General features: G+C 40.4%; 1 protein-coding gene across 5 annotated transcripts in view; it reads left to right on the top strand.

The window, feature by feature from the left end:
* Window positions 1-6,178: 6,178 nt before the first annotated feature.
* The window catches only part of LOC124253795 (thyrotropin-releasing hormone receptor-like), a 103,642-nt gene continuing 86,261 nt past the window's right edge, over window positions 6,179-23,559 (top strand). For all 5 annotated transcript variants that reach the window (XM_046687647.1, XM_046687646.1, XM_046687645.1 and 2 more), the window contains exon 1: window positions 6,179-7,255. In XM_046687647.1, the coding sequence (XP_046543603.1) occupies window positions 6,395-7,255 (861 nt within the window). In that variant the 5' untranslated portion in view covers window positions 6,179-6,394. The remainder of the gene's footprint in view (window positions 7,256-23,559) is intronic.

Here is a 23,559-nt window from a genome sequence, read left to right on the forward strand (position 1 = left end):
GAATCGTATTAACAAAAATACTAAAAATTATTAATGAGCACAATACGATAATACGACAGCAGTGTTAACACAGCTGTAGACAGACTTCGCACAATATAAACGTTATATTCCCTGTAATCAGATAACTGACAGATGTCTACATGACGCATCGCTAGACATGAACAAATGGTCCCTCAGATATTATCTTAAATAAATCCTAGCTCATATGAGCGTGAGTAGTTATCTTGACAACCATGATCACAGTGAGCAATATCCCTCACCAACAGCTGTTTAACTTACTTCAAGCCTCCACAACCATGCAATAGGTTGTGCGGGTAAGCATCTGTCGGCAGTACTTCACAGGTGTGCAGGTGTGTTGTGTCTCATGTTTAATGTATCGACTCGTGGTGTGTCATCTCATGTACACCAGCCACAAACGAAATTGTATAGAATGGCTGAAACGTAAAACCAATGATACACCCTTCAAAATTCATTAAAAATGCATTTATCACTCTTTAAATAAGAATGCTCTTAACATTTGATCAGCCTACTATTGAAACGACCTATTTGGTTAACAAAAAAACAAAATTGCGAACTGCGAGTGGAGTGAGTTTAGTTTTAGAATGGCTGAAACGTTATTTTTAAAAAAACAGTGATAGACCCTTCAGAATTCATTAAAATGCATATAATATTCTTTATATAAGAATGCTCTTAACATTCGATCAGCCTTCCATTGAAACAACGTATTTTGTTAATAAAAAGAAAAAAACTGCGAACATGTAACCACAGAAACAGATGGTTCAACATACACAAAGTACATAGAATATGTAGAGTTTGTAAATATCACGTTATACATGAGGTATTTCATGTATTTTATCATGTACATCTCTTGGTGAGGGTTGAAAGCAATATCCTCCCTCGTTATTTTTGTAGTAACCCTGAAATTGAAAATAACAAAATTGAAATTGAAAATGCATTTCTCTCATGAAATCTGACTATCCCCTTCGGGATATCCCTCCCATCTAAATCCCTTTTATCCATATTTTAATTGTCCATTTATATCCTGTGACACTACGCTATAATGTAAATACCATTTGTCACACTTTATTGTATGAAAATATTTGTATGTTCTCTTTATCATTTTGTATGATTTATGAGAATTAAATCCTGTTCTTAAATTGACGTCGGCAAGCCATTGTGTCGTGTATTTTATACTACCTAGGACACAGGGATTGCTGTTGTCGGGACTATCAGCAGCAGTAAGTAAATATTTGCTGATTCACTTCAGTCACGAATGTGGTGAGATAAAATGGCAGCTGTCAGTGTCCCTGGTCGGATATGGCGAGATAACGGTACCACTAGTATTTAGAGGTATACCGATACGATAAAACCGCGATATGATACGTTTCCCGATGATACAGGTGCTATACGATTTCTTTCCCGATACAGTGTTTTTTCATAAGTTCATATTCTCTCCCATATTTCAGGTAAGGTAAATTGGGGTGGCCTAGTGGTTAAAGCGTTCGCTTGTCACGTCAAAGGCCCGGGGTCTTCGTGTGTGGAAATAGATCTGGTGCCTGGCAATCTTGACAATATCCCTATGAATCCAATGACAAATCTCAACATAGACATAGGTGTCGCATATACTTCTTAAAGGGTAACATTGTTGTGGACATGAGTGGATTTTGTTCAGATTTCTTTAGTTCAGCTAATGTCATGTCTATCTTCAGCTGAACCAACTGCCTTGGAGAACATAAACGTTGAGTAAGACAAGATGAGATCCTGTTTCAAGATAATGTTGGCCGATGAAAGGGCAGGATGGATTCTTCCGATCTATGGTTTCAGTTGTGCTTCCACATAAATATCCTCGTAAATAGGATCAATTATGCAGTCATGTGATGAATTGGAATTTGTAAAAATTCAATAGCGTAATGCAAGGATAGTTTTGAACCCGCAACTCAGCAGGTAATGCTTGTTCCTTGTGAAGATCCGGTATACACCTGGAATATTCACTCACCTCACTCACTCACTGCAGGTGAATCGCAGCCCTGAATCATTTGGCTCTAAATCTCTGATAGCATAGATGGGATATTGCAGTGAAGAAACTAACAAACCCTGGGCATTTTGTAGGTTCTGATCGATGTTTATAGCCGTCCAAGAAATGCTAGAAAATCGGCATGAACTCGTTCTTGAAGAGTTGTTGTTTACTTCACATGTGGTCACATCCCCGGCCGCGTCATACCAAAAGGCGTTAAAATGTGGTACTTGTTTGTCCCTGCCTGGCGCTCGGCATTAATGGGTACAACAAGGACTGGTCGGCTCGGAGTCAGTATAATGTGTCTGAGTGGGGTATTCATGCTTCACTGCGGCATGGTATCTCAGTGAGCTAGCACTATAAAACCAGCTTCAGTCTGGGCTAGTACAAGCAGCCGCACATACACATACACACGCATGCACGTCGTCATATGAGCGAAATATTCTCGAGCACGACGTTAAACCCAATTTCACCTCACCTCACCACATGTGTTCACATCAATACAACCTGTAGTTTAATGTATGGTGTACATTGCAATACAGGATTTGTAAATAGATGTATTGTTTTGCGAGCCTCGCATCGCAATACAGTACTGTATTGCTGTTTCAAATACGGTAGTGTATTGGACGAGACCATTGAAGATCCGGGTTAGAATTGGTCTTCAGCAACCCATGCTTGTCGTAAGAGGCGACTAACGGGATCGGGTGGTCAGGTTCGCTGACTTAGTTGACATGTGTCAACGTACCCCGTATATCATATTGCATAGATCGGTGCTCATGATGCTCATCACTGGATTGTCTGGTCCAGAATCGACTTTTTACAGGACGCCATATAGCTGGAATATTGCTGAGTGCGGCGTAAAACAACAAACAATCCTTTAGGCGTTACATGGAAAACATAACGAGATCACACTACTCATCCCTAGAACGTAATGTGCTATAGTTTCATTTACGTATTACACAAGTAATCCACTTATAACAAATATAGGGGAGAGGGAGTAGCCTAGTGGTTAAAGCGTTCGCCCGTCACGCCGAAGACCCGGGTTCGATCCTTCACATGGGTACAATGTGTAAAGCCCATGTCTGGTTCCCCCGCCGTGATATTGCTGGAATATTGATCAGCGTTGCGTAAAACCATATTCACTCACTCACTCACTCACTATAACAAATATACCTGTCGGATTATACCATATCTGTATGACTGCTTCCGCAGTCATGTCTGATTCACACTCACGAGATTTCAAACACTCTTTTATTAATATCTTTTCGACAGTTGTTGTAAGCTGGAGATGTCAGCTACACAACTTCAGATACATCATTATTCACGGTTGACTTCTTTTAGTGCATTTAGAAGTTGGTGAGGTGAGATGAAATTGGGTTTAACGTCGTACTTGAGAATATTTCGCTCATATGACGACATGCATGCGTGTGTATGTGTATGTGTATGTGCGGCTGCTTGTACTAGCCCAGACTTAAGCTGGTTTTATAGTGCTAGCCCACTGAGATACCACACTCAGACACATTATACTGACTCCGAGCCGACCAGTCCTTGTTGTACCCATTAGTGCCGAGCGCCAGGCAGGGACCAACAAGTACCATATTTTAACGTCTTTTGGTATGACGCGGCCGGGGATCGAACCCGCGACTTTCCGCTCTCCGGGCGGACGCTCTAACCACTACACCACGGAGGCGGTCAGTTGGTGTGATGAACAACGGGGGGAGTTCTTCTGTGTAGCTACTAACACCATCAAACAACTTGCTTCACCGAAACGTCGCTCACATTAATGATAAAGAAGTTGTATATCCATAGAACTCTCCCCGTTATTTATTCACGGTTTCAGGTGAATATATATTTTGGTAGAGGTCAGGATCACAGAGGTGACATCGAACACTCTTTAGTCAACAACCAATCAGGATAAAACCAATAAACAATCAAGATTAAGCATTAACGTCCTTCTCTATACATGTTAAATATCTGAGTCATTAAACCAGCTTAAGGCACGTTAACGGTTTCATGGCCAATGATAAACACTACCATATACATATCACACTTCTCTGTTAATAAAATGATATTCAAACAGTGAATATACAAGGTGACGGGAATGACCAGTGTATCCTGGCGCACACTGATACATGTGTAGTCAATCGGAGTGAGTGAGTTAGTTTTACGCCGCTTTTAGCAATATTGCAGCAATATCACGATGGGGGACACCAGAAATACACACATTGTACCCATGTGGGGAATCGAGCCCGGGTCTTCGGCGGAACGAGCGAACGCTTTAACCACTAGGCTACCCCACCGCCCCGTATTCAATATCGGAATATGACAACATGGGTATGCCTCACATCTGTATACGGGTGCAAAACGAACGCAGTTAATAACACTATACGTCTTTTAACTAAAAACATTTATCTATGAGAAAATATAGGATTTAAAAACAGGTATTACACACCCTAGTGACATAAGGATGCAAATTATCCCGGAAGGTTCTTCCTCAATCTCTTGAATCGTAAGAAATATATTTTAAAAAATTAACTGCCATCTAATCAAAAGACATAACATCGTTGTTATTGTTGTTGTTGTTGGTTGTTGTTGTTGTTGTTGTTGTTGTTGTTGTTGCTCGGCAATTACCAATTAACGACATCTTGGTTTATATTTCCCATATTAAAAACACTCGTGATGAATTCTCTATATGTCGTGAGTTTAATAACAGTTTTATCTGTGGCAACGTTGTGGTGTTTTGAAACAGATGTTGAGAAATCTACACAATGGCCACACCCAGGGACAACGGCGACAATGAAAAGGATGCACCCATTATGTGTCGACACTTTTATCCCAATGGATGGATAGTTACTAACAACGGCCATTAAAATCGTTTCATTGATTTAAAATATCAGTATCAGGCATGAGTAAAGCCAGGTGTTGTACATTTTTATAATTTTAATGCAGTTTGTGTGTATAAAATAGGCTCATATGTCAACGCGTGGATTGTCTCACCTCCTCGGGGGAATTATCGGTCATTTGATCACACTAGCCCCTTAACACATGGCACAGAGAGCTGACTGCCTCTCTACAGCTTGCCAGACTGTTATCAATATCCTGGATTTGCTTTGATAATGATACTCGGTTTGCCAATACTGTGCATATGTTAATCGATCTCCCGTGAAAGTTAAACATGAATCATCTGAAACCGCTTCTGGAGACTTTCCGTCATAATTACTTTGGTTAAACGCTGATTTTAACTTCATTTCGTGTACAATGTATCAGCTTATAAGCCAAATAACTGAGCAAACGTGGGATGAGAACCCACGATTTCTGAGGCCTCAGTCGCAAAAGAGACACAGGCATAGACACGCGCGCACGCACGCACGCACGCACCCACGACAACACGCACGCACGCACAGAGAGGGAGACAGACAACAAAAAAACACCCCACCCACCCCCATAAACGCACACGACCACACACGCACGCACACATACAAGCACATAGATAGAGTTCAGTGGTATCCAATGACAATATAATAATGATGATGAATAAACAAATATACCTCATTGGCTTATACAAACAACATAAATACAATGCGTCATTCCCAGACATTATTCTTCGTAATTTCCAACAGCATCCACAGAGATTATAACAGTAGCACACGCTATATACCCACTAACCCTGCCATTAATCGGATGTTGTACAACGATTATAGACACCCCGGTAATTACAAGGAACTCGGCGTAACTGTCTTGTATTCTCAGTCTTATGGACACGACTAGAAACCTATACCTAAGTCGAGAATTTCCTAAAGCGATAAATCTTTCCATCGGTCGATGACGCTCGAAACTGCATTAGACAGGTAATTTGGAAAAAAACGCAGAAGAAACATTCATAATTGATGATCACAAAGATATATTAATACAGACATCAATACAATTAGCTTCCACTTTGAAAAGAAATATACCGACAAAATAAGTATTAACCATTATATCAAGTTCCGGAATTAGTGCCAGAACCACCTCTTGGAAAAGCAGCTGTTTTTATAATATAGTAATCTGAAAACCCGTCATCTACGTTTTATTATCTTGAAATTAATACCTTTGATACCTCGCATTTCAGACGTCCAGCACATAACTTCCTCCAATGTTTTGTGATTCGTCCAGCGCGATCGGCCTCTCAAGGAAGGCTGTCTACCTCCAGCTCTCAGCGCGACGTAGCCAGCTATGCAGCCACTAGCAGCTCCGATGAGTGGGAGCGAGAGATAGAGCGAGCGTTCCGTCGATCAGGCCTTCATTCAACTCCAGCCACTTCGATAGTCACAGCGAAGTTCATCGCTGTTCTCTACAGAGGATGAATAGCAGTAACGTAAGCGAGCTACCCAGCATTCGGTGATGGAATTGGAAGAAGGGGTCCCCAGGTCCACCTACCAGGCGACCTTTAATCACAGTTTACTCAATAATCAGACCCCAACAGACTATTCGGTCCACTACTCGGATATGGACCAAAATGAGTCTCTGGATGCCAACTCAACCAAGGCCCTTGCTCTTCCCATGTACTATTCCGCTGATTTTAGGATTATAGCAGCGACATTAAGTGCCATCGTGTTCACCGTTGGCTTCGTTGGCAACACATTGGTGGTGATTGTGATTGCACGTACCAGGAGCATGCATACCACGACCAATTGCTACCTTCTGAGTCTCGCTGTGGCTGATTGCATTGTCTTGCTTTCAGCAACTCTACCTTCCATCCCGGAACCGTTCTTTCAAGTTAACGAATGGCCCTTTGGAAGGGCCTTGTGTTCCATTTTGATATTTTTCCAGTTTGTTGGTGTAAACGCATCATCGCTGTCTATCACTGCTTTTACAATCGAGCGTTACATTGCGATATGCCATCCGATGAGGGCCCAAACTATTTGTACGGTGTCACGGGCTAAAAGGATCATAGGGGTGCTGTGGTTGATGACCCTCACGTATTGTTGTCCTTGGTTAGGGCTTACAGATGTCCAGTCTATCCAACAGTTGAACGGACTTACTATTGAAAAGTGTGACTTCCGCTTACATCGCGCGTCTTACCTTGTGTATTTCTTGACAGACCTCATCATTTTTTATGTCATTCCCTTCATCATTGCCGCTGTTCTCTATTGCCTGATTGGAAGGATATTATTCATGAGTACTTTACCTAAAAACCTGGAAAGAAACGCTCGCAGTGGATCCGACTGGAGCTCTAAACGTCATACTAATTCCAGAATACAGGTAAGTCGTGAAGTACGATATTCTCTCACCAATGGTACAACTGCTTTCTGGTATCATCTAGGTTAACACGGCATATGTCGGAAGGTTGTTGTTCTCCCCAGGTATATTGCTCTTGATCTGATGATAACAGCACATGAAAGCGCCCTAACGCTAACGGGTTGTTGATTAGCTCGAGTTTTAAGGGCAGTGTAAAATATCAACCGCAGATCTCCCATGAAAAGAACATTAAACGTCGTAAATCGTTCATTCATTTATGATCTATAAGGTTCCATAAAATTCCATTCCATAACATATTAGTATGCACTGACCATATGGAAATCGTGCTCGCGAATGAGTCAAGAGATTACTTCTATGTTGCAACTTCCAACTGTTAAGAAATATTAAGATTCGTTATGTTAAATGATTCTTCTAGTTTTGTAGTAAATGAAATCACTCCCTGTAAATTTACACATTTAATGATTTTATTAAAGAATACCTGACCCAAAGATCTTCTTTTTCATAAGCACAATTTTATTCATAATAAACGCCAACGGTAATAAGATGTAAGTAAATTGATTATTTAAAGTCTGATGTAAGCGAATAATATGCATCACTTCGGGATCCAGCAGCGAAATGTAAATAATCTATGCGTTACAATGAACAAAACAATGGAACAAGATCAAAGAAAAACATTTTTTGAATCCAAATGTATTTCCGTGGATGGTAATTTAATGATCATCAACAACAAAAATCTGTTTTATACTTCATATATATACAATGACGTACAATCATATTCAATCGCCCACATACTTTTTTCGTTCAAATTCATTTAAATCCATGTTTAATGACAGTCGGGAAGTGGAATGGTTCAATGTGCATATATTCTATTGCGTTCTATTGACAAACATTATGTGAAAGCTGTCGCATACGCTCAGTTCCAAAAGCCCCATAAATGAATTCCTTTACATGTAGACGTGAGTAAGGTTCGATGATTACAAGTATACGCAAATTCAAACACGGAATAGCGTTATTGTTACTTTCAGTTCAAAAACGGAGGTGAACAGCTGTGAAAAAATCGATGGTGCAAGTTGCATGTGTGATTGGTTTTTGTGTATTAATTCTAAACGTATGTTCAGCCCTTGTGTGATGGATTAAATATCCGGAGAGCAGAACGTCAGCTGTTCGATTCCCGCGTCAAACCAAAGGAAACCGCGTCATTACAAAATGGTACTTTATGTTACCCTGTTTGGTGTTGGGCGTCAATGGGATAAAACCAGGATTGTTGAGCTCAGGGTATCTGAGTTCGATATTTGGTTACTGCAGCAAAATATTGCACTATTCAACCGTATTTATAGATTAGTATAAGCAGCTACACACGCACACAAGAACACAAGCACACACGCACACAAGAACACAAGCACACACGCGCAAGCGGACGAACGCAAGCCTCGATTTATAACTTCTTCCACCTCCCCACCTCAACGCGGCGAGCCTACATATATCATGTAGTATGAGACAAACACCAGGTGATATAGCAAAGTCGCAAACGGAGATATGTATCGGGTCTGTGAACAGAACCCAAGGGTCCACATCATCACAAAAGATCTCAGTAAGTTATTGCCATTATGGTTGGGCCCGAGTTACAGCCACAGGGCTGGTGATGGCAGCGTTACCATGTCAGCTTGCTGACAAGTCTAACCTCTTAAGTCGTGTTGACAACGTTACATTCACCACACAGACTCCCAAAGGGTTGAAAACGTTCGTATCAAATTTGAGCGAAGTAAGTCTCCTATTGCGCAGCTTTACTATACGTCCCGTGGTTCTTCAAAAATGTAACTAATGAGACCAAGGTCGATGTTTCGCAAACCGAACTTGTTCCACATGAAATGACAAGTGAAAACCAGTTTCCATAATCACAAGAAATGCCTGCTGGAAGCATAATTGTTGCTCTTATTTCGTGTGACTTTTCAACCATGCATGTGGTTGCACATATACTATAGTTCAATTAGTTTTCTCAAAAAGTCGAAAGGACGATATTGGTGTAACTAGCGTTGCTGGTATTAAAACCAACATCCATCGATTTATCCAAAATTTACAGATCTGACAAGCTGGTGATGAATATATAGAACGTCATACTAGTGCATTTGGATGTTTTGTTATTGAACGAGAAGATGTCATAGGAGCAGAGAAACCACAAGTTTGAAAACGAGTTGTTTCTCTGCTCCCATGACATCTTCGAGTTCAATACAAAACATCCAAATGCACTAGTATGTCGTTCTATATTTATTATATACCCTCTTATCTTGCATTAATGGAGCTTTGGAGAAAGTAAAACCGGCAGAGGTTCAATACAGTGGTGGTGGTGGTGGTTGTGGAATTGGGTTTAACGTCTTGCTTGAAAATATTTCGCTCATATGACGACGTGCATGCGTGTGTATGTGTTTGTGCGGCTGCTTGTACTAGCCCAGACTGAAGCTGGTTTTATATTGCTAGCCCACTGAGATACCATGCCGCAGTGAAGCATGAATACCCCACTCAGACACATTATACTGACTCTCGAGCTGACCAGTCCTTGTTGTACCCATTAATGCCGAGCGCCAGGCAGGGACCAACAAGTACCATATTTTAACGTCTTTTGGTATGACGCAGTCGGGGATCGAACCCGCTCTAGCCACTACACCACGGAGGCGGTTTTCAATATAGAATCTGATATTAGTAATAATAGGATAGTAAGACAGGAGTGCAATACGGATGACGTGGTCAAATTCTGTACTGCACCCCTGTATTACTATCCTAAGTTTACATGGATATATAATAAACCATCTGGATTACAAACTAACGATAATAGCCGAGCTAATCCAGGTTTGGAATCCGTGAGACCATTAGTATATGAGTTAAAGTAATCACGAAAATGAAGTTCAACTCCGGCGTTACTAATCTGAGTGGGGTTTAATATGAGATGAAACATATGCAGGGGACGACAGAGGTGTTAAGAGCTTGTAGAACTATCTCTCAATCGGCTGTGGCCTTAATTCTTGGCCTTAATTAACGACACATGTGTTCGAAGAGCAAGATCACGCACACTTGTATTGTGTGCATGGATCAATCACAAATATATTGCAAACGTCAGGTTCCAACAAAGCCAGCAAAGGCGTGGTGACCAAAGGGTTCGCTAAGCTGGTACTGGTTCCTGTAAGATCCTTGCCAACCATTCTAGTCATTTGTAAACCCATTGTTGGTTGCGGGGTTTGGAAAAGACGGAAGTATTCGCAGTGCTGATCTCCCCAAACATTAATCATTAGAGTAATGTCTGTGATTATATGGACGGAAACTAGCTTTAGGTTCCGATTGGGTATTACTCAACCTCATCATGATCTTGACCGTCTGTTGAGCTCCTTTCTGGCACTCAGCTTCGACCGGGAGACGTGTTGAGACTGTCCATATCTAGCGCAAAGATCGTTATGGGGAACGTCATGTCACAGAAAATGTTGTTTTTATTTTCCCTTGCACAAATACAGATAGCTATCTTAATAGCTCCTGACATGTAATTCGAATCGATACATGAGTTGCACGTCATGGTTCGCTGGTCTGACGCATCACAAATATAGCTTTTTAATCATTTTGTTGAAATATTGATTCTCAGACTGTTTGAATGAACGACTTTTGAAACACAAAGGTATATACATCATCAGCCATCTCATTATTAAGCTAGGTATAATCGATTTTGTGGGTCATCAATTATCGTGTTGAGAAGTTTTGTTTTCTATTAACTGATGCTAGTGTCTGTTATATATTTGCCAAAAACCTGCTATTTAATACTAAATCGTAGAAACATCTTTTATATGGATAATATGTAATATTTATGGTATGTTACTGTTGTGGTATTATTTTATGACAACTCTCTCATAACTCATGAGAATGGTTCTGTGTGAGTATTTTATGCATATGCATACTGTTGTTTCTTCCATGTCTGTACAGAACTAAGACATTAATAAACAATTGTCTTGTCTTGTAATAATAACCCAATCCGCCATGGGAAAGGAAGTGTACTCTGTAATGAAAGCGACAAAACCTTTCCATGAGAACAGTCCATTCTACGATTCCGACTTTTCCATAAGCACGTGTTAATGAATGACATCATAGTTTAGAATTGTTATGGTAATTATAACAACTGAATGACTCATTAAGAGTAGTTTTTTTAAGTTATGTATATATATGTTAAGGCATGACAGCATTTGTTGATTTAAACATAATTTTTATTCGCAAATTGTAAAGGGATTGGGGAGAACTTATCCAACTTAAAATACCCGCTCCCTAATACTTACATACCTGCATTTTCAATTCTATACATATTAGGAAGGAATAGGGAGAAAGTATAGGAAAGTTAAAGCGATACGAGATGTAGGGACACAACTTATTGATCACGCAAAACGTTTTGATTTTTATTGATATTTTAAAGTTTGCACATTTGAAAACGTATTCATCTTTTGTATAGTCATCATATCTGGACTTCCAGCTTTTGTTCAGCTCATACAGTCGGAAATCCCGTTAACTAAGTTGAAATTCAATGTCGAAAATGTAGCTGTACGTATGTTTTGTAATCCACGACCTGACGCTATTGATTATCGAAATTTGCGTAGGAGGTAGAAAGCCGCGTCGCATTGTGTTAAATTGATTAAACATTTTTTCCCATGAAATAAGTTTCGGTACAAGACACGAAAATCATGTATCATCACTATTTGGTAGCGTTTTAAACAATAGAACACGCTTATGCTATAGTCAAAGCTGTACAATGGATTCATTTGGAAAGATTTCTTGTAACTATGAGTCTTTTTTTTCGTTTTTCGTTTTTGTCGCTTTGATTAATTTCACCTTATTTTACAAATGTGTAACTATAGCAACGCTGCAGGTATGTTATGTGTGATTTGATACATGCAGTAACATGTTATAGGCTTTGGGTTTCAGTTGAGTAGCAGAACATATAATGATGTAACTTTAGTGATTGTAATTAAAACAAGTGCTTCTTTGTCCATGCGGGGCGATGGGGTAGCCTAGTGGTTATAGCGTTCGCTCGTCACGCCGAGAACCCGGGTTCGATTCCCCACATGGGTACAATGTGTGAAACCCATTTCAGGTGTCATCTGCCCTGATATTGCTGGAATATTGCTAAAAGCGGTGTAAAACTAAATTCACTCACCCTTTGTCCATGAGTTGTCCTAGAGATTTCAGCTTCAACTCACTACGCGGTATGGTCCAGGTTCGCTCTCACATTACAACAATAACTTACACCATAACTCAAAGCTTCCTCACCTGACCGCCGACATGTTCTACTTTGTATATTTAGGGTTTGCATATACCTGGTCTATCACAGGAGTACAGGTAACGGTGCAAAGCTAAGCACAGTATTATCCCTCAAGAAGCAGCTGTTTCCACGTGAGGACAAGTATCCTGTCTTGGCCAAAGCAATTATGTCCGTTCCGTTGTAAGCGGACGTAAAATGAAGCATATGTTTGCGATGCTCAACTATGGATTCGCTCATGAGAATGGAATTTACTTTAAAATCATTGCGGAAAATACAGGAAGTAAGATTAAATTTACAAATGTTCGCATGATAGTGTGTAGTGGCAGTGGGATTTGTCGTAAACACAATGTTATTTGCATTACGTTGTTTCTGTTGAGATTCAATAGAGTGAGTGAGTGAGTTTGGTTTTACGCTGCTTTCAGCAAACATATTCCAGCAATATCACGTCGGGGCACATCAGAAATGGGCGTCACACATTGGACCCAAGTGGGGAATCGAACCTGGGTCTTCAGTGTGACGAGCAACCACTAGGCGCCAGATTCAGTAGAGTGGTGTTGCTATGTTTTGTGTTCAAGAGTAATCTGGAAGCATCTAGAACATCATCGATAAATATGGCATAGTAAGGAACATTCTGGAAGAGTGAGTTTAGTTTTTAACAATATTCCATCAATATCACGACGGGAGACAAGAAAGTGACCCATGTGGGGAATCGAACCCGGGTCTTCAGTGTGACGAGCAACCACTAGGCGCCAGATTCAGTAGAGTGGTGTTGCTATGTTTTGTGTTCAAGAGTAATCTGGAAGCATCTAGAACATCATCGATAAATATGGCATAGTAAGGAACATTCTGGAAGAGTGAGTTTGGTTTTTAACAATATTCCATCAATATCACGACGGGGGACTCCAGAAATGGGCTTTACACATTGTACCCATATTGGAATCGAACATGGTTCTTCGGCGAGACGGGCGAACGCTTTACCCACTAGGCTACCCAACCGCCTCAACATTCTGGAGGAGGTTTAGGACTAGAAAAGGGTGCAATCGCATGCTTCTATGATCTCATATTACATCAAGATCCTGCGTGAAGATCGTCAGAATCCACTCGGCATATTATGGAAGCTTGACCCCTGCTGTCAGGTGAAGTCACTTCAAGTACATGTAACAGATTTTAATGGTGTTTATAAGCTGATTTTACTATACTTCATCGTGTATGCCAGATGAAGACCGTGTTGTGTTCACTTTTTAACATCCTCAAAGTAGATAGGATTAATTCACACAGGGCTGGGTGAGCGGTATTATCATTACCACTGACGTGACCGCTGCTATTAAATTTCATATTTCATACCACCACTGTAATATGTACTGCCGCTGTGTTATGTACCACCACTGTAACTGTACTGCCATTGGATATCGTACTGCCACTGTGTTATGTACTGCCGCTGTGTTATGTACCACCACTGTAACTGTACTGCCATTGGATATCATACTGCCACTGTAACTGTACTGCCATTGGATATCGTACTGCCACTGTGTTATGTACCACCACTGTAACTGTACTGCCATTGGATATCGTACTGCCACTGTGTTATGTACCACCACTGTAACTGTACTGCCATTGGATATCGTACTGCCACTGTGTTATGTACTGCCATTGGATATCGTACTGCCACTGTGTTATGTACTGCCATTGGATATCGTACTGCCACTGTGTTATGTACCACCACTGTAACTGTACTGCCATTGGATATCGTACTGCCACTGTGTTATGTACTGCCACTGTGTTATGTACCACCACTGTAACTGTACTGCCATTGGATATCGTACTGCCACTGTGTTATGTACTGCCATTGGATATCGTACTGCCACTGTGTTATGTACTGCCGCTGTAATTACTTTGCACTGCTGTGTATTGATTTGCAAACGTTAATATTACAGTAATGTTAATTGTAGAACATTTCTTTGTTGTTTGATGGTATCATATTGAATTCTCTATGGGTTTTAACTGTTATTGTAGATGTTTATTGGTTAGCTGATTATTTCAGTTTTGAAATCCATACGTTACAATAGGGCATATGTGACACATAGGTTCAGATTTATATCTCCGTGGCCTTCTCGTCTTCTTCCCATGGGAGAGAGTACTCCATCTAACATGCAGGGAACTTGGCTGAAACCCCTTTAAATCAAAATATGTGTGGTATCATTATGGGACTATTTGGTGTCACACAACTCGATGAAAGTCTCAAGTATGTTCAAATTGTTCCAGATAATATTCATTACCCGATGACTGACTGAGTTTGGTTTTACTCCGCTTCGAGCAATATTCCAAACATTGTACCCATGTGGGGATTCGAACCCGGATCTTCGGCGTGACGAGCCAAGGCTTAAACCACTAGGCTAGTATCGTGTGTTACTCATAATAACAACTTTGACATCAATAATTTCTCATCTTTTTTTGTGATATTGGTACCGCAGTGTTGACTTGCCTTCGAATGTGTTTGTGACAAGTACTGACATTTTCTGGTGCCATTACTAACTGATTTATAAATACATACTTATGATATAGTCGGAATCTAAACACAGTTCACTCTGTTTTTTAGACATTTTCGCGACAATGTGTAAAACGTTAACAAATGTCACGTGACGTGCACGGAGGAAACGTGAAAATTTGATAGCATCGGTATTTAATTAAGTTAGAAGACATATACGTCAGAAGTCTCCATACCAAAGGGATCCAATTTAACTCCCTTCAACTTCCTAAGTATTTTTATTAAATTTTCCATTTGTAATGTCTGCTGGGATTGGCTAAATCGTAATTAATAAGATTTAACAAATGTTTTTACCCTTTTATTCAACTTTCGCAAAGCCAACGTTCCCTTATCTCGTCCAGTATTCAGAACCCAGTCTTTGATGTCTATATTTCACAACGTTTGAGGTGCAAAAGAGCATGTTTTTTTAACGAAGATTTCAAAGTGCTTCACACGTCTCTTGCTCAAACAGACATTAAGACTATATCGTCAGTGAGCCTCTCAGCGTTTTATGGCTGGGGATAATTCCCAATTTGACGCATGTGACAAAGTGATCAAGTCGATTTTATTGCCTCTTTGGAGTTCATCTCGTCGCCTTAGGTTTCAGGTGAACTAATGCTTTGAATGCATGTATGAGTGAGTGAGTATGGTTTTACGCCACTTTTAGCAATGCCCCAGCAACATCACGGCGGGGGTTCTGAGTGAGTGAGTTACTATATAGCGTCACATCGGCAATACTGCAGCCATATCGTGACGAGAACATTTATTCAATTCATATCAATATTAAAATCAATAATTTTAGAACGGAAAAACCTGTCATCGAAGGATAGTAAAAATACTAGACTATCACAGCTATTATTATTATTATAGGATATTTATATAGCGCACATATCCACGCACAAGTGCCTGCTCAAGGCGCTGGTATTTTTCCCTCAATCATTGGATGTCAATATCAACTGCACATCGTATTAGCAATCTCAACTTCCTGGGGAGTATACAACTCTTGCTGCCACTAGGCGCACCGAGTTATTGTGGCTTTCTCATCCTAACGAGGTACCCATTCACAGCTGGGTGGACTGGGACACATAGTCACAGTACTTTGTCCAAGTTCACTGCACGTTGCTGTACCCGCAACTAGGTGTTTGCACGTATTCATATATATTTATAAACTAGTACGCTATCATAAAAACTAAATCACTAGAGACAACAATACGTATACAATATAAAAAACGGACTATAGATCACCAACAACTAAAGGTTGATCACCATACTAGGGACCATGGGGACTTACAGTACTTTTGCTACCTGCATGGAGCCTAGCTGGATTTACACCATCCCTTCAGCCGCTGGCGATTGTAGTCAAATTTAGCCATAATTGAAAATCACAAACATTTTACGCTTAAAATCCTGGTAAGTTTTAAATTTACTTTGAAAGTTTCGGGACTTACGTAGGCAGAGGTTCTGATATAGTCGGATTTATACAGTGGACAATAATATTAAAAGTTTAAAATATATCTTAGTTTCACGACAGTATCTTTAGATACCGGATAGGTATGAAACCATGGTTGTCGTGGGAGGTGACAAACAGGAGGTATACATGACATCGTATCCTGATTGCGTAAGTTGACGCTCGTAATGTCAGTCACTGGATGGTATGGTCCGACCGCTATCCTGTAGCTGGAATACGTGTGTGTGCGGCGTTAAGCAACAAACTTCTCGTTGTCACCATAATATTTTCCAATATGATCTCAATACATCAGGGGCGGTGGGGTAGCCTAGAGGTTAAACGTTCGCTCGTCACGCCGAAGACCCGGGTTCGATTCTCCACGTGATATTGGTGGAATATTGCTAAAAGCGGCGTAAAACCATACTCACTCACTCATAGCTCTGATGATGAAAATACTTCTCCATGTCCACTGCTCGGTTGACAATATTGAAATCCATTCCTCAATACAGTACCGTTTTGTGATTTCAATAAATTTGACACTGCGACAGTAGATTCAATTCAGGAGCAATATTCACCAAAATTCCTGTCCGCTAAAAGTACATTCTGATGTTTCAGACAGAGCTCTGTCTTATAGCAGAGAAAGTAGACACTTGAATCAATACGTCTCTGTGATGCATCTCATATGCCTGCCATTTGAATGAAAAAAACCATCAAGAAATTGTAATTTAGTAGAAAGCGTTGCATATTGCTTCCTATCAAGAACTTTTCGTGATCTGGTTACCGTTTTCCCTTGATTGTCGCTAAAGACTCGATATTTTTAAAGGCCGAAGAACTGAAATACGCCTGTACACAAGCAATTACTTTTTAATTTGTTTGAATGATCGGTGCTACTGGTCGAGCTGGACATGCTGGACCTGGTGTCATCACTTTTTCAGAATGAGTGAGTGAGTTATTTTTACATATATACGCCGCAGTCAGCAATATTCCAGCTATATGGCGGCGGTCTGTAAATAATCACAGCATTTGAGGTTCAGCATATATCTTTTATGTATTTATGTTGATATGTTAGGTTTTGCCTGTCCACACATATTAGCATTGAATTTGTTTAAACTGCTGCCATAACAATGCAACTTATTCACACATTTGACATGTTCTATCGCACAGTTGCGTGTGGTGTAACACTTGCAATAGATAAGGACCAGACTCTGGACCAGACAATCCAGTTATCAACAGCATGAGCATCGATCTACACAATTGGGAACAGATGACATGTGTCAACCAAGTCAGCGAGTCTGACCACCCGATCCCGTTAGTCTCCTCTTACGACAAGCATGGGTTACTGAAGATCAATATTCTAACCCGGATCTTCACGGGTCACTTTTTCAGAGTGATCGAGTCAATTGTTTAACCACTAGTCCGCCTTTTACTTCCCATGATACTGTATAGCAGGTAAATGGGACTGGGTCTATCTCTGACGTTCTATAGTATGTCGTATCCATAGCTGTGATGTTTAGAATTGATGAGTTTGTTTTTATACGGTAAGTTCATTAGAGTAAAGAAACACATAAATATGTACAATAAACACCCACGACACGGATATGCCTCTTACACGTTTCACCTATATCTTCGTGGAGAAGTGATTATATTTACACACCATATACCATATTATTTATATCATATATATGTAATAGTTTTGTCTGAAACAAATTACTTATTGTCTTATTTATTGAAAGATACATAACATTCAAATTAAATACTGGTTTAGTTATTGCTGGGAACTGCTGAGCGCAAGTTGTACGCAACGATTTGGGTAAATGCAGCAACAACAGGCGCTGGACAAAGGTCTTCAGAAGGGGCGGTGGGGTAGCCTAGTGGTTAAAGCGTTGGCTCGTAACGCCGAAGACCCGGGTTCGAATCCCCGCATGGGTACAATGTGTGAAGCCCATTTCTGGTGTCCCCCGCCGTGATGTTGCTGGAATATTGCTAAAAGCGGCGTAAAACCAAACTCAGTCAGTCAGTCAGTCTTTAGAAATCTACTCCCATGTTCCAACGTGCTCTTGATTTAAATCCTTTGGCCTGCCACTTATGAACCTCAATCGTGTAGACATTGCTACAGAAGACTAACTGTTTAACTCATGTCATAGCCCTTTCGCAACGAGTTGTCCGCTTGTAGACTTGAGTGGACAATGGTCAGTGTAATGGCCCCCTCAATCAATGGACGTTAGTACTTCATTCTCACACTAACGGGTTGGTGCAACTTCGTTACTACAACTGACGTTGTTTCGTTACTACAACTGACGACAAAGGTAACGTCGGGTATATAAAGAACAGTCTTACCTGATAGGTAACTATTTTAATTTAATTTTAATTTTTTATTTTAATTATAAATTTAACAATATAAATATCATCTTTTTTCTTGGATAAGGATTCGATTATGCCTTGGGAGTATGCATGTCCCGAATTTGGCAATGTCAGTGACTGAGCGTCTTGTAAATTGTGACGGAGGGAACAACTTGTAAATGTTTCATCGTATTCTTGCCTGTTTTAATGAGTATATTTTACGCATATAATACAGCGGAAATTTAAAGTTCTTAAAAACGATACTGGATAAATTCCCACCAACCAACCCCAAACCCCCCACCCCTAGGTTCAATCGCCTGACTGTCTGGCTGCGTAATGGGAGGACACCAATGTGGGCAGTAATCGATGGCTTATGTACCTGTTATGCTGCTGAAAGTGTCTCGGGTGTAGTCAAGTTTTCTTCTGGTTTTTTTTATCTGACGCCGCCCAAGCAATATTCCAGCCACATCATGGCTTGGGGAAAACTAAATTATAACTTTGCGCCGGTGTTCCAGGTTAAAAAGGCTCCACTGTTCGGCATTAAGACATAGATAACAACATTAAAATATCGGGGGATTAATTGGTCCATACCGTGGAAGTTTACACAATTAGGATTAAGCAATCTATGTATTTGAACCCCTCTTATAGAGGAACGACGGAATGACTATTAAATGCTCTGGCAATATAGCAGATTTGGTAACAAGTTATGTGGGCATATTGCGTGAAAGTTTGAAATCAAACTCGGATTGGTAGCGTGACAAGCGAACACTTTAACCGATTCGCCACGTCTCCCAAGCGGTCCATAAAAAAATAAGCAAAATGTCACACAGAGCGGTTGATACTTGTTGCCTCTCAGTGGAGTTTTTGTTCTTGTTTCTCGGTAAAGTGTCTTCTTGTATCTCGATAGAGGGTCTCTCGGTAGAGTTTCTTCTTGTCTCTCGGTAGAGTGCCTTCTTGTCTCCCTCGGTAGAGTTTCTTCTTGTCTCTCTCGGTAGAGTTTCATCTTGTCTCCCGGTAGAGTTTCTCCCGGGACGTGATTAACTTGTCAAGTTGAGTAGTTATTCCAGTTGTATGGCCGTCTGTAAATAATCGAGTCTGGACCAGACACTCCAGTGATTAACAGCATGAACATCGATCTACGCAACTGGGAACCGATGACATGTGTCAACCAAGTCAGCGAGCCTGACCACCCAATCCCGTTAGTCTCCTCTTACGACAAGTATCGGTTGCTGAAGACCAAATCTAACCCGAATCTTAGCGGGTCTGTAATCCCAAATGTAACGTGTTATATTTGACCACTTTCTACATGGCGCTGTGTATTCCTAACGATCCTCAGTTTACTTTATTTCTTGACATGTTCTTAACGATTTAAGACAGTCGACCTTAACTACGGGTCCTGATGTAGAGTAATTGATATTTGTTTATTAAAGATGAATGTATTTGCACTCAGAAGAGGTTACATCTTAATTTTCATTGAATTACATCAATGAAAACTATTGATTGCACTGGCTTCAACTATTGACATTGTCACATTGCAATCGATGTATTTGTCCCCGAACCATTGTCATGTACCCACTTAACCTCTGTCTGATATCGAACCATAAGCGCACAGGTTACTGGTACTCGCCATGGTCTTGCTGTACGGAGTTACGTCCCCTAAGCGTATCATAGACAAGTACGCGTGGGGTTCGAATCCAGTTTCGTCGCAGTCTGAGATTTGTCTACAGAATGTGTTAAACGTAGATAGGAGAGCGAGAAATCGTTTATTACAGTCTCACTCATATTGTAAAATACATAAGACATTGGACAATACAATGTTGAGGCCACCTTAGGGTTGTGAGAGACGGACACATTATACACCCGTATCGCCGTACTCATCATAAGTACGTGGCTTGATATGACAGAAATACTGTTCAAAGCAGCGTGAAAACAATATCACTCACTCACGACTTACGGTCAAGCACAATATATCATAAATTATGGGGGTGTTGGTTGGTTGGTTGGTTCAAATTCAAGCGTCTACCTGTGCCGTTCGTAGATCAAAACTGGCTTTTTAGGTCGGATATAATTCCACAAACCAACTAGCGCCAACATAAAAAAAACAAAAAAAAACAAAAACGTAAAAAACAACAACAACGTAACCTGAAAAAAAACAAAAACACGTAACCTGAAAACAAAACAAAAAAACAAAACAAAAAAACACGTAACCTGAAAACAAAAAAAACAAAAACCACGTAACCTGAAAACAAAACAAAAACACGTAGCCTGAAAACAAAACAAAAACCACGTAACTGAAAACAAAACAAAACCACGTAACCTGAAAACAAAACAACGTAACCTGAAAAACAAAACAAAAAACCACGTAACCTGAAAAACAAAACAAAAACAAAAAACACGTAACCTGAAAAACAAAACAAAAAAAAACACGTAACCTGAAAAACAAAACAAAAAAAACACGTAACCTGAAAAACAAAACAAAAAACCACGTAACCTGAAAAACAAAACAAAAAACAAGCTATAATCACACAAACAAATACTAACTAAGCCACCACGTAGTTCAGCTACGTATACTCATACCACGCAAATTTCCAAGTTCAAAATTCATACAAATTTAATGTATAGAACATTCATGCACCTCATACAACCTAATGCCCCCTTCAGGTTGCCATTTCTTTCGGTCGAAACGCCCGACTTCGATCAAACACTAAATAGACGGGCGGGCCCGTGTGTGGAATACGCATTATTTCAGAAAGCGCGTGATAAATCTCATCATCATCACTGCTTGTTAACTTATCTACACAATTGTCAGCTTATACCCCACGTGCACTCAGATAGCTCAGGGTGAGGTGAGGTGAAATTGGGTTTAACGTCGTGCTTGAGAATATTTCGCTCATATGACGACGTGCATGCGTGTGTATGTGTATGTGCGGCTGCTGTACTAGCCCAGACTTAAGCTGGTTTTATAGTGCTAGCCCACTGAGATACCATGCCGCAGTGAAGCATGAATACCCCACTCAGACACATTATACTGACTCCGAGGCGATCAGTCCTTGTTGTACAATTAATGCCGAGCGCCAGGCAGGGACCAACAAGTACCATATTTTAACGTCTTTTGGTATGACGCGGTCAGGGATCGAACCCGCGACCTTCCGCTCCCCGGGCGGACGCTCTAACCACTACACCACGGAGCCGGTCAGTTAGCTCAGGGATCAGTGATCACCCTACAGAACGTATTCTCCACATCGACTGTCTCCGGAAAAGCAGAGTATCCGTATTCCTTAACAAAACTGCTGCTGAACCGGCCGATAAGTCAATACCGCCACTCTCATTATGTGACCATAAATCAATATCGAATCTAATATAGATCTGCTTCGAAAGAAATTGGCAATGCAGAAGCCATTAACAGAATTTTAGTCTGGGTATCTCTTTGATGGGTCAAATATTTGGAGTTGTAGCCCTACGTCTGTTCTTTTGATCATTGGTGTTTTCAATATCTACTTCAATTGTCCCAAGGAAGGTTCACCGCTGAAGGGCGTCCATGTAGCTATTTATGTGACATTAATGACCTCGTCACAACAATACTGGATAATGTTATTTGCCTTTACCCAAAGAATGAGAATATAATTCTTCACAGGACATACTGGATGTTATGAAACAGCGCGGGCGTAGCCCAGTGGTTAAAGCGTTCGCCCGTCACGCCGAAGACCCGCGTTCGATTCCGAAGACCCCAGTACAAAGTATCGATCCCATTTCTGGTGTCCCCATTGCTGAAATGTTGCTGAAACGACGTAAAACCATAATCACTCACTATTTCACTCACGCTGAAATATTCCGTGGTTTTTTAGTTGTAAGTATTGAAGCAATTACTGACACCTCTTGAAATGAAATTCCGATTATGTCGTGAGCATGTCTTTATGAATTACTATTACATGTAAATAGTGACGATACAAAGAACATTGTTGAATTTTTAATGTATACCGTATTTCCTCTAATAAGCGCCAGGCCTCTAATAAGCGCCGGATCTGGAACTCCGTTGAAAAAATAAGTGCCAGGGAACACATTCTTAAAAAAATCAATGATCGCGATAGATCTAAAAATAGAATCCATTTTACGATTCCGACTTTTGCACGAGAATACATACAGCCACAGTTCCTAATCTACGTCAATAATATGAAAAAATGAGATACGTGTCCAATATGCTTCCATGTTTTGCAATCAGTCAACCCAACTGCAGTGCAACAACATATAACAATATTGCAATATGCAACGTTCGTGCGTCAATATATACCGTTTTGTTGCATGAGGGGGGTCTAATTACACATAATTATAAAGCATTATTGACATGAAAGCAAAACAAACATTTGCAAGCTATGTCATGTTTGTGGAGGCTTGATGTAATATTTGCTCAGAATGCACATTTCGTTTTAATATTCTGCAATCTGTTTTCAGTATTATCCGCAGGCCAGCCGGTCCCATGTTGTTTTTCATTATGTTTGTCGAAGGGCGTTGTTTTATTCAGGTATACTCACACACAAACACTTGGTGTTATTTAAGCGCATTGATTGTAGTTTTGGTACCCAGTGCTTGAGACATGATGTCTCTACATTATTTGATTGTCCATGAACCATGAACAGGTGAGCATACTGTTTGTTTTCGTTTTCGAAGTAACAGGTGGCATTTGTCGAATCACATCGACAAGTTTTATGAGTGAG

This window comes from Haliotis rubra, unplaced genomic scaffold (assembly GCF_003918875.1).
Source record: "Haliotis rubra isolate DU_JTF1 unplaced genomic scaffold, ASM391887v1 Scf552, whole genome shotgun sequence".
Lineage (NCBI taxonomy): Eukaryota > Metazoa > Mollusca > Gastropoda > Lepetellida > Haliotidae > Haliotis > Haliotis rubra.